This window comes from Equus przewalskii, chromosome 8 (assembly GCF_037783145.1).
Source record: "Equus przewalskii isolate Varuska chromosome 8, EquPr2, whole genome shotgun sequence".
Lineage (NCBI taxonomy): Eukaryota > Metazoa > Chordata > Mammalia > Perissodactyla > Equidae > Equus > Equus przewalskii.
Window position 1 is genome coordinate 20,325,397 of NC_091838.1, and position 12,487 is coordinate 20,337,883.

Genomic DNA, 12,487 nt, shown 5'->3' on the forward strand with positions numbered 1-12,487 from the left:
GAAATTGATGCCGGCTCTGTCTAACTTCAGTGCTAACCCATAAACACTGTCACCTCAGGGCAAAATACTCTAGAAACAGACCGGTGACCTTGACCACTGTTTTTTGCAAGGATCTGTGTCACTAATTCTCAAATGCAGTTGGGTTTGAGGGTGAGGATGAGACTAGAGGTTTATATTAGATTTGTGTGGGTGTTTCTTAAAAGTAAACTTTTCATGTTGGAATAGTTTTTGATTTACAGAAAAGTTACAAAGATAATAGAGTTCCCAGATACCACCCCACACACACAGTTTCCCTTGTTGTCAACATCTTAGTGTGGTATATTTGTCACACTTGTGGGTGTTATTTTGAAAAAGCTCATTCACTATTATAAAATAATTGTGTATTTGAAAAATTCAAAGTGTACATCATTTAGACAACAATAGTAAAGTTTAACAAAATCCTCTGTTCCAATGGGGATATACAGGAGGTATAAATTCTACTTCATGTCAGAAACTTCTAACTGGAGGAGGGGGTAGAAGGCATTTTCCACAAAGGGGTACACAGGAAATCAGGTAGCAAGCTTTTTATACAAAATATAAGGAAACATTGATTAGAAGTGAAAAATACGGATTTGGATGTTTATCAAATTTTCAGCTCGGCACAAAGCTAAGAGGGTAAGATAATATAATGAATGCTGCAAATGGGAGGTGAAAGGATCAAAAGGGAAATTTAATGAGAATGCAAATTATTGTACTTTGGGCTAGAAGTCAACTGTATAAGAACAGGATAAGGAAATGTGAGGCTTAGCAGAAAAGGGTTTCAAGCAGTGGCTCGCCACATTGATTGCCCATGGGAATCATCTAGGTAGCTTTAAAAACTATTCACACCTGGTCCCAGCCCCAGAGGTTCCGATTTCATTGGTCTAGGGTGGAGGCTGATGGCTTTAAAAGCTCCCCAGGTGATTCTAATGTGCAGCCAAGGGTCAAACTACTAATTTAAAGGTTTTGGTTAATACAATGCTTCCGACTCCATTGGTTTGGGGTGGAGTATTTAAGTTTTTAAACTGTCTCAGGTGATTCTAATGGGCAGCCAGAGCTGATAACGTCTGGGATATGAGGAAGCTTAAAATAAGTCAATGGTGATATGATTTCAAAAATCTGTTGTTCATCTGCTTCCTGCAAAACATTGGTAGAAGTATAGTATCCAAGACAGAGAAGGTAATTCCTCTCTACTTTGCCAACTGCAATAGCACACCGAGTTCTGCCTCATTTGAAAAGGCACATTGACTAATTGAATTCATCCAGGATGTCAAAAGACTGAAGGCCACATCATCTCTGACATACAATTTTAAAATGACATGGTAGTTGTCTTTGAATATTTTTAAAGGCCTGTTATGTCGAAGAAGGATTAGAATTCTTTTTGCCTTTGTGTTTTCTAAAGGGTAGAAATTAGACGGAGAAAGCTCAATATGAAAAATAACTTTTTAGTAAAATGGGCCCTCTGAATGCCATCATTGTAGTCATCTAATCAGAAATTGTACAGTATCTTCACTAGGGTCTTGGGGAGCATTCCTGCTTATAGGTACCTTCCAACTTTGAACTACCTACATTGCAGTGTCCATGAAGGCCAGATCCATATGCCGTGTTCTCTTTTTCCACCAGCAGCATTGGCCTAGTGGCCTGAGCCAAGTAGGACCTTAATAAACATTTATTGAATGTTGAATTTGCATATCTATTTTTGATCAGTAAACCAAAGGCCATGTCTGCAATGCAGACTGAAAGTAGGCATTTGTACCAATTCAGATCTATTTTTAACTTTACTTAAAATATACAACTGTTGAGCCAAAAATTACTTTGCTTCAAATTATCTGATTATTTCAGTTTCTCACTTACCTTTTCGCTTATTTTGAAGGCAGTTATGTAAAATCGCACACCCACATCTGGAGACTCATTCCATTTCCTCATACCTTCTAGAAAGTACTACCTCCAGATCCCCTTGTCCCTCTTTCTCATCCACCTTCTTTTTAAGATCACCCTAGTGTTCAGCCCCAGGAGACTGCGGCAGGGCCAGGCTGTTCATTTCACTCCAGCCATCCCTGCTATCCACTGATCACCATGACTAATCAGATGGTATGACAGTCTGCACCAATCATTAAGATGACCCAAATTAACAGCCTGGCCATGTCACAGTGTATTCATTCCACATATACAGACATGGCCTAAGTGTGAGGCAGAAACTTGGATGTGCTTATTTGTGTTTGCATTGTAACATGCATTATTGATTGTCATAAACTGCTTCAGCGCTTTAAATCTGCAAATGAGAATCATCTGTCAATTATTACAGCCAGAATTGAGATCTGAGAGCAAAAGCGAAAGTGTATATGTCTTTTTCTACCAGTATTTCCTTTCATTTGCCATTCCCCTTCACAGTTACATTGTAAGGCATATTGGCTCCACTCACTCCCCAGCTTTTTGCTTTAGACAGGATACTTAATCAGAGTATTTTTATCTCGTGAAAAGAGAAACAAATCTTCCCTAGCCAGGTGAAGAAGGTAGTGCAAGCTCTGAATTGTAAGTTGATTGTGGGAAATCCGTAATTCAGTTTCCTAGTGTATACTGGTTGGTGAAGCTCAGTTCTTAATAAAACACAGGCAGCCTTATCTTAATCACAATTGCAATTGTTGGCACCTTGCGGTGTGTGGTGTAAATTACCCCCCAAATATTTGCATTCTCGATGGCCATTTTTCTACAATGTATTTAATAAGTAGAGGGCCCTATTACCTGCTAAATGTGAGTATAAATTAACAATCCATTATGCACAATAAGTTTTATAAAACATTTACAGATAGAGATCATGTTTAATTAAAATTAACTTGCATATGAAAGCCAAGTGCACTAATGATCACAATGACCTTTTATTACCTGCGGTCCCTTGTTTTGGCTGGAATGATTGACAGCTTGCTGTTTGGCTACCATGTTGAATTTCAGCTGACAAGACTTTTCATTTTAACTCAATTTGCCCGCCTATCACAAGCTGGTGGCAGGCCAGACCCAAGTCACCCAGCTTTGCCTCAGCAGCTTGCTCTAGTTCTCATTAGTACGCATTTATTCAGTGGAAATTGGAAGACAAATGCTTGAAGGCATGTGAACTAAGTATAGCAAATTAGGTTTAAAGACTGAATATTTATAAGTATATGGAAAGTTTTTTTTTTTTTTTTTAATTCTAGAGCGAATTGAGAACTGAGTGCTAGCTTTGGTATAAAAGAAATGAAGATAGAAGGGGGGGAAGGAAGATTCTAAGAATAACAATACTATAAGCTTTTTCTTTCCGTTTTGGAAATATGTAAAATCTCTCTGACAACACCTTATCAAATACCAACCTGGCCTCTCCTTCGTGGAGTGCTCGCACAATGAAGTTTAGCACCTCGTGTGTGAGAAGGGGGAAAAAAATGAGGGTCGTGTTCATTTGTTGCTTGGTTATCCCTTGGTATGTTTTAAATTGCCTTGTTTGTTCGGCACTAGCACAGAAACAGATGTTGCTCTACCGTGCAGGATAATTTAGTGTACCTCCTGGTGCAGCATGGAAGTCCTCCCAGGGCCCAGCTGGCCTGTCAGTGGCACTGGCTGGTGTCTGCTCAACTATGACAACTACAAGTAGAGGCTGCAATTTTTTTATTGTGCAGTTGTCATTCTTCTCAACATATAGCTCTGCCTGCATTCTTACTGGGGCTGGTGGAAAAAGCTGCTGGCTTTTGTGTCTGTAGGTTGTAACACAGAGCCACGGAAGCTCCACTCTCCATTGTTGATAATAATGCAACTCATTACTTTTGTCATCTAATGATTATCGGCATGATCGCTCAGAGGAAGAGCCAACCTCGTCTTGCACACATAACTGGTACTGGAAGGTAAAACAGATTTGTCATTTACGATCTGACCGCTAAGCCACACTTTGTGCTCCATTATTGTGATTAACTTCTGCATAAGATATGCTTGCCCAATTGTCATTTGTGATACTGCAGTGGGCGCAAGCTGCCATGCTTCCCGGGAGCACGTCAGCCAATCGGATGTGACCATGTTATTCGGACTGCTAAGTGCCTGCCCTGTCACAGCAGCCACCCCACAATTATTTTGCTTTTGTATTTCTTCTTCCCACACCCCTACTGGACTTGTTGGGTGAACAGCACTGCTACATATGTCAGCTACCATTTCACACCACAAGCTAAAATGATGCTGTGCTGTTGTTGATCCAACAGAGCCAGCAGCAGTACGTGGAAAGCCGACCCTCGCTTTTCACCATAGAAATGTTGGTCGCTGGTATCCTGCCAGCTGAAATCCGTCGTGTCAGGTGCCTTGTGGCTATCTGCAGTAGAGTCCATGTTCCAAAACCAAAGTTCTTTTCTGGCCTCATCACCACCAAACCGATTTGACTCTGCCTGATTATAATAACGAAGGCAGTCCAAAAGAATATGCACAGCCTCACTGTACGTCACATTGAATCACCACACTGGCCACACAGAGCTGACCGCAGCCTCATTTCTTTAGACAAATGCGTGCTTAGGGAAAAACCTCCTGGGAGAAGGCACCCAAAGCTGCTTGATATCCCTATGCAAGCTGTGCGTAGGTTTAAATTTTAGTGCAATCACATTTGTTTTTATTTTTTGGCTGATGTAAGCGCTCACTGACCAGTCCGCCTCTATAATCTAATAATTGGGTACTCTGTGTTTTAGAGCTTTGCTGAACACTAAGAAACTGGGCTGTGTGTATGTATGTATGTGTGTGCGATTCTAAATTGCAAGCCGTAAACACAACCATTTGTTACCATGTGAAGAGGGAAAAACACTCAATTTGGAGCTCTTTTTCACATTGCTGATTAGAAAGAATCAAGCTTTATATTCTAGGACCCATTCACGCTGGTGAAAACATAGTCAGTTTTGATTATGAAGGCAGAGATGCAGACCTAGACAGGAGCTACATGCTGATATGCATGCTATCAGAATGATTTATGCAAATTATGCATATTATTCCCAAAGGAATTCCTCCTCAAACTGCCAGGATAAATTGCCGGAAATTAGCCATAAAATCTGTCGTGCTAGGAGCAAAAGGTGAAGGCCACTGGGAAAGCAAGGACATTCAGCTTCTGGAATCTTCCAGATTATGATGGTGGCCATTATTTTCCCTGGGTGCTGAGGCAAATATGATTTTCTTCTGAATCCTACAAAAGTATTTTCCCTTTGAAATTTTTCCAGCAAATGCAGACTCACATTTTATTTACAGCTAGCATAAAAGAAATTAAGTGTTAAGCTGTCTCAGAAAGCACTACTACAATTACATTACTATTAACTGCGTAAGTGGTTATTAAATGCCTAAGCCTGGCTTTAAGGACATCACTGCTGCCAAGCTTGGTGAAATAACCCATCAGCGGTGTATTTTAACTGGGGTACTGTTTTAGTGTCTGATGTATATACCCACAGTACAGTATTCCTCTCTTGCAAACCATTCTTTCCTACAAAAATCCTAATTAATGACTTTCTGCCCAATTGCAGTACTGTTGCCTCCTGTCTATGAAATGCCCCGAAGCTGTCTTGGGGCCGGGCCACAGCTGTCTCACGCACCTCCTCCTCTGTCTGGCCATCTAAAGCCACCATTGGCTCCCTCTTGGTGTTCAATGGATCTGATGAGGAAAGAGTTTCCTTTTCAATCAAAGCTATTGGTAATGAGCTTTATGGCAAATCGAGAGCACTTTCAGGAGAAGTCATATTTTAATAAGCTGTTGCTTGCATCTTTCCTTCAGAAAGCACGATTCTTGAGGTTTTACGACTATGCTCATTTTCCGTCATCATGCGTTTTGTTGAAGAAGATTTGACTCTACCTTCAGAGACTGGGGACTACTGTCTGCGAAAGGGAGATTCAATAGCCATCTTTCCTGCAGCTTTACACCATGACCCTGAAATATATGAAGCTCCAGAGGTAAATAAACATCAAGCCGGTAATTGCTACTTCTTAGATACTGCAAGCAAATTCCTCTTCCTCATGATCTATTTCTATCTCTTCCTTTTGCCGCTTTGTTCCAGAAGGGATTTGAGACAGCTTGATGACTTCTGTTCTTCCTTCCAGTGGGATAATTTTCCTGTTTACTGAAGAGTTTACTAAGGATCTCTCTGTCAAAGGTTTTGTGACCTATAAATAGAAATAAAGTGATGAAACTAAATGCTAGTTTCTTCGAATGAAATGGACAGTGTATGTTGGCCGCCATTACCTTTAGGCCAAAATTGTGTTTTGCTTGGCAGAGAATTATTGAAAACCATAGAGGGCTAGCTATTGACAGGTGGCTTAGAGAATAAACAATGATGACTCTTTTACTAAGTGTTTCCAGAGTGGGGTTGACTCTCCCAAAGTCAAATACCGTCACTGCGGTAGTTCATCCCATATTTTCACCTCTTACTGAAGGTATATGCCCCTTTTCGATCAATTAGGATGGCATTATGAACTTGAGATTGTAAAGCTGCTGCTGACGGGTGAAGCTCGGAGGGTAATTGTGTCATCTCCTTGTATTTTTTTCTGAAGCTGGAGTTAATGAATATCAAAGACTGGAAATTAATCCACCCTGGCTCATCCCTTAATACCACTTAAGAGGTTCACCACCTGCATGCAAATTGAATGCAGTCATATTCTGCCTGTGCTTCTCATGAAGTAATGTTGTTGCTGCAGTGGTCTTTGTGTATAAAACGGCATTTTTCAAAGGGAAACTTCCGCACTCTTTTTGAGCAGTTCATAGCTGAACCACTTTCAAACCCAGTTTCTAAGTTAGATGTTTTGCAGCCAGGCTAGATTGAAATATTGATGAATTTGGGAAATTAATAAGAAGAGGACAGACATCAAATACAGTGAGATAATTTGCATTTATTTCATCAGCAAAGGCAAATTTTTTTAAGTGAGGGGAGAATGTACATATAATTCCTATGTGTTTCAGAAGAAGAGGCATATACGAACGATGCTAGCAAATTGGAAGTAAAGTATTCGTGAGTGAATAAATAGTCTGCAAACAACAAGCTTTCTCTCCACATCTGTAAATATCAAAAATTCTGCACATAAGTATATATTCCATAAACAAGGAAAATAAGTAACTATTTGAAAAATAGTTAGAAGTTTTAAAAGCATTTCATTTCTATCTACAGTTTTTGATTTATTTGACTTCTGGTGATTATTTTCATTGTGTGATTATTCCACTAGTCATTAAGTGTACTATTCATGTCACAATTGTAAAATCAACATTAAAGTTATCAACAAATAATCAATGTTTACTAAATGACCACTGTTTTTATGATAGTGTTCTTTGGACTCCTCCTGTTCTCCACCCCCTGCCCCTGCACCCATGATGGAAAAACCCATGAGTTAGACTTTTAGGAATTTAAAAATCAAGGTTAAACATTGAAGGTGTGCTGATTTTATGTTTTTTCTGTGGAATACTAAATAGCAGTGCCCAAACTTTACATAATAAATCAACCAATCTTAGTAGTAATCAGAAGGGTTTGCCTCATACTAAATCTGTGGAAGAACAAAATTGCAATATTGTGAATACTAATTTAGCATCATTAGGGTAAGTGTAACTTGAGTTGATGAGCACTCTCTATTATTTACTAGACTTAACATTAGCCACTTATGCCTGACTAATGTTAAAATTAACCAGCTAATTTTTGCCATGGTATTGTCTTCTTGAAATTAGTTGTGGAATGCTGATAATTATTGGCACAGAAAAAATGATATCGTTCAGAACCATTTTTATATGATTTGGCAAGGTCTTATGTAATCATTCATTCTATAAACATTTACTGAGCATTTACCATTATCAGGCATAAAGATTAATTCTTTTTGTTGTTAATAACTTAGGATGGCAATAAGTAGATGCTATAGATGCTCATATAACAGATGTCCATCCGAAAACAACCATGCACTGACAGTAATGAAGAGAAGAAATTCTGGAAAATTCTGTCCTTGGCCATTTGTCACTGAGAGCACTTGTCCACAAGCTCATCAGAGGCTCATATTTCTCACTGCCTCTGTCTTTTGTACCCTACAGATCTTGAATGAGAAGACCAGGCCTTAAACATAGAAAACAGACAATAGCTATTAGGCCAAAAACATGAGGAAGATTAACTCTTCTGTAGATAGAAGACTAACTATGTGAGTATAGTTATTCTTGGAGGACATAGAGACTGAAGAGGCTTAGGTGAACATAGGTTCGCTCCACCCAATGAGGCGTGGTTTCAGGATGTTCAAGCCCAAGAGACTCTAGAATATTATATTCCAAAAACAGGCCATGATCTTCCTTCACATATCTCTCTATTTCTGAATGTCCCTCCTTACTTATCCACCCAACAGGCTCCAGGTTACTGCACAAGAATCACTCTTAATCACCTCGTCTTTGACAATGTCCCAGATTCCCACTTCATTCCTCAGAGAATTTGCCACTTCCCACTCTGCCTGTGTGTACCCTTGTTATGGTGCATACCACATGGTATTTTGCAATTACTCGTTTACATGTCTGTGCTCTTATGTGCTGTAAGCTCCACAAGGGAAAAGACCCTGGCATTGCCTTCTGTGCATTCTCTGTGCCTAGCACACGGGAGCATGTCCAGAGAAGGTGAATAAATAAGGGGATGCGGGGATGGGTGAATGTGCTGAAAGGGAAAATTCACTTCAGTTAAAATTTTAAATCACCACAGATATTGCACATTAAAATATGTTCTGGGCCTAACTAGATCAGATAGATGAAGTGTTTTGTGTGTAAATACAGCAATGCTATCAGGAGTGGTAAGAACTAAGGCGAAAGGAGAGTCCAGGAGGCATCTAAATGAGACCCTTTGGCTACTTGTGAACTAACCCTCAGTTCTTACATGGATGGAGACCTGAGGTAGCCAAGTCATTTTTATTTAAAAAAAAAAATCTCAAGAACAGATTTCTGGATGAAGCTTATAATTTTTAAATGTTTGGAAAAAACTAAGTTTAAAACACGACGTGGATTAGACACAAAAAGTGTTCAGGGACCTAATTGGGCCCATAAGCTCCCACGATGTAGCCTCCATGTTAAGAATTCTTCTGAACAGTGGTTGCTTAGCCCACTGTAATGTTAGCCATGCAGGAGGCTCTTGACTATGGGGGAAAACAAGTTGGCACATGAAATTTAAAACAATGAGGGAGAGCAAAGGAAACACCCCTTCCCAACTCTTCCTTCCTCTCTTTATCAGTCTAAATGCTATCCAAGAAAGCCTAGGTAATCTGTGAATTAACTAGAGATGGATAGCTTTTTAAGATTTTCTGAAGGCTTCCTCAAATATACGTCTATGGTCAGCCAGAATTCAAGCAACTGGCTCTCAAATAATCAGTAAATGGTGATTTCTTTTCTGCCAAAGTGCAATATCCAGAACTGGAGCTTTGGGGAAGACCAAATCTATTGGTTGGTTTTTCTATGGCCAGAGATGCTAAGCTGTGCAGGGAGAGGGGAGGATACTGTTGGGTCACAGGGAAGAAACAGAAAACATTTAAGATGGTAACACATTATCATAACCACGGAGCCTCCTAAAGTAAGGAAACAGTGAAACAACAAAGCAATTGCAAAGCCATTCGAGTACCCCCAAAAAGCTCTGAAATTGAAAGGCTTTATTTGACCTCATGCAAGTCTACCCAATCTACTTCTCAGAGGCATAGGGATTATAAAGTGATAAATGAATTTGAAAGCCCTTGAAAAAATGCTAAATGACTATAAAAATTGTTGTCTCAACTGTTCTTAAATATACGAATCATAACAAGTGAGGAAATACTCTAAATGAATTTTTGTCTGTATCTCAAACTGGAATGGAGATTGTGCCATCGGTATATTTCAAGGATACGAAAGTATTCTGAGCATCCACTGTTCAAAAAGCACTTTGATAGGCATAATGAGGGACACAGAAATAAAAAAGGCCCCGCCCGTCCTTAAAAGCATCTCGTTTAGGGCCTTGGCCTTACCACATGACGGTGTTCTCATAGCGAGGTGCTTCGTGTTGAGAGAGCTTCTGCCATACCAGTAGATTGGCACTTCATACCTAATATGTTGGAACCAGCACTCTGAAAAGGTCTGATTGTGTCAGTTTTTGTGGTGTAAATAATCCCACCTTGGCTGATTCCCTGTTACCAACATGAAGACCCTGATGGTGGCGTTGGGAAGAGATATGCACACTTTCTGGAGCTGGTACAAACTGGCTACAGCACACCGCTGATTGGAACCCATGTCGTGGAGATAAAAAGGAACTTCTGTACTCTGTCATCTTGCTCCCAGGAGGACTGACTGTAAACTGGGGGCAACAGGGCAGCCCCTTAGTCATCCATTCAAAACATGGACAGTTTTTATTTCTAGAAAGTCATATCTTTTGTCTAATCTAGATTCCTGTACCCAAAAATGATGAATTGAGTGAATACAAGACCTAATCATATTGTATGTCACCTACTCAGCAAGGCCCTGTTTTATGCCTTTTTAACTTCAATGGTCTGCATATAGGAAGTGCTAAAAAAAAAAAATCTGTTGAACTGAACTAAATATAATATTTGGAGGACACAAATTAGGATGTTATATAATGTTCCTCAGTCTCTTATATCAAAAATTCTTTTCTATCCAAAAAATTGTCTCATCTATCCAATTTGCTTTCTAGTGCTAACTACCACAGCATTTTCTATTTATAAACACTGAATATTCATCTACTCTTCATTCTCTACATCTTTGTTTACTTATTCAATACCTATGTTTCCTTCAAAAGCTTAAAGATAGGGGCCAGCCCAGTGGTGTAGTGGTTAAGTTCGCACACACCACTTTGGCGGCCTGGGGTTTGCAGGTCCAGATCCCAGGCGTGGACCTGTGCACCATTGATGAAGCCATGCTGTGGCAGCATCCCACATGCAAAATAGAGAAAGATTGGCTTGAATGTTAGCTCAGGGACAATCTTCCTCCAAGCTAAATGTGGAAGATTGGCAACAGATGTTACCTCAGGGCCAGTCTTCCTCAACAAAAAAAAAAACCGTGAAGATTGCTTTTAAAATATACTTTATTGTCATGTATTTATTCAATAATTCAACAAACATATATGGAACCTCTGCTATATGCGTAGCCCTGTGTTGGGGGCTTTGAAAATACAGAGATAAGTAAGAGTGTGACAACTCCAGTCTCCTGGGACTTGTTGGCTGTACCCTCTCCTGTGGGTTTGCTCCATCTTCAGCCTGGTGGCAGGATGGCTGCAGCAGTGGCAGGTATCATATTCACATATGAGTAGACCCAGATGAGGAAGAGTAAGGAACCATTTCTTTTTGTTTTTCTTTCTTCACAAGACTGCAACTTCTTCCAGATGTCCCCACAGACTTTTCCCCTGTATCACTGAGGAGATTGGTTCACACCCCTATCCTAAATCAGGCAGAGGCCAGAGCAATGTGATGACCATGATTGGTGCCCAGACAAATCTTATGCAGAATAAAGATATTGAGGAGTCAACCACAACAGTCCTTAGAGGAGCTATGGGGAATTTCAGTGTTTACGATTTCTCTATTCTCATCTGTTTAATAATATTGCATTTAATTGACTCTCTTTAATTGTGAAGCACCGAGCTATTATGATTACTGCAAAGAGTTTAAGTCGACATGACAAATCCTGTATTTAAGTTGTTCCAAATGAATGTGTGCATCTTGAGCTTCCTAACCCTTTGTTCTATGTCACTGTGACCCCAAAATCTCAGGGGTGAGACTATTATCTCCCTTATCTTTTTGGCTAAAACCAAACTATATCCCTAGCAGCTGCCACAAGCCCTTCCTAACACTGGTTCCTGCTCGGGTTCTCCATGCCCTGGCAATGGAAAACAAATTGAAAATAAATTTTAATTCAAGAATATATTTATGCCCTTATGCTTTTTGAGGTTTGTGGTCATCACAGAGCAAAAGAAGTTGGGCTTTTCTATTCTGGTTTCTTACTGTAAATAACTAAATAGGAACTTCTCAGATGTTTATTATGAGGAAATTAAATATGGAAAACTGGAGGAGTGACATTATGATTGACAAGAAATTTGAGGAAATGTAAACACTAAGTGAAAGTTACAGGGAAGAGGGAGCATGATGCGTTTATCACTATGGCCTCTCAGAGGGCAGCACATTGCTTTCACGAAGAAGTTCAAGAAAGCCATGCAAGTTCCTGACTTATTGTAAGTTGACTTACACTGATTTGACCTAAGCAAGCAACTCTTGGGAAGAGTCCTGGTCTCCTCTGATTGGTCAGTGAGAAAGAGGAGGCAGTACTGAAATCAAGCAAGCAGGCCTGGTCCCCAGAATGGAAAAAGATCACCAGGAGAGAGTGCCATATTGTAACTCTTATCTCCAGTAACAAAGTGTATGTGAACAAAGAGTGTCCTTATCCATTACTACAGAAATGAACAGATACTTTTAGTTGAGCACTGTTTAGAGCCTATTCAGATTCATCCCAGAACTGTCTGTGGGA

The 12,487-nt window shown here is 39.8% G+C and overlaps 1 protein-coding gene across 1 annotated transcript in view; it reads left to right on the forward strand.

Moving 5' to 3' along the window:
* The window catches only part of CYP7B1 (cytochrome P450 family 7 subfamily B member 1), a 175,474-nt gene that overhangs the window by 156,261 nt on the left and 6,726 nt on the right, over window positions 1-12,487 (forward strand). The window contains exon 5 of the mRNA XM_008516147.2: window positions 5,771-5,946. Within this exon, the coding sequence (XP_008514369.2) occupies window positions 5,771-5,946 (176 nt within the window). The remainder of the gene's footprint in view (window positions 1-5,770; window positions 5,947-12,487) is intronic.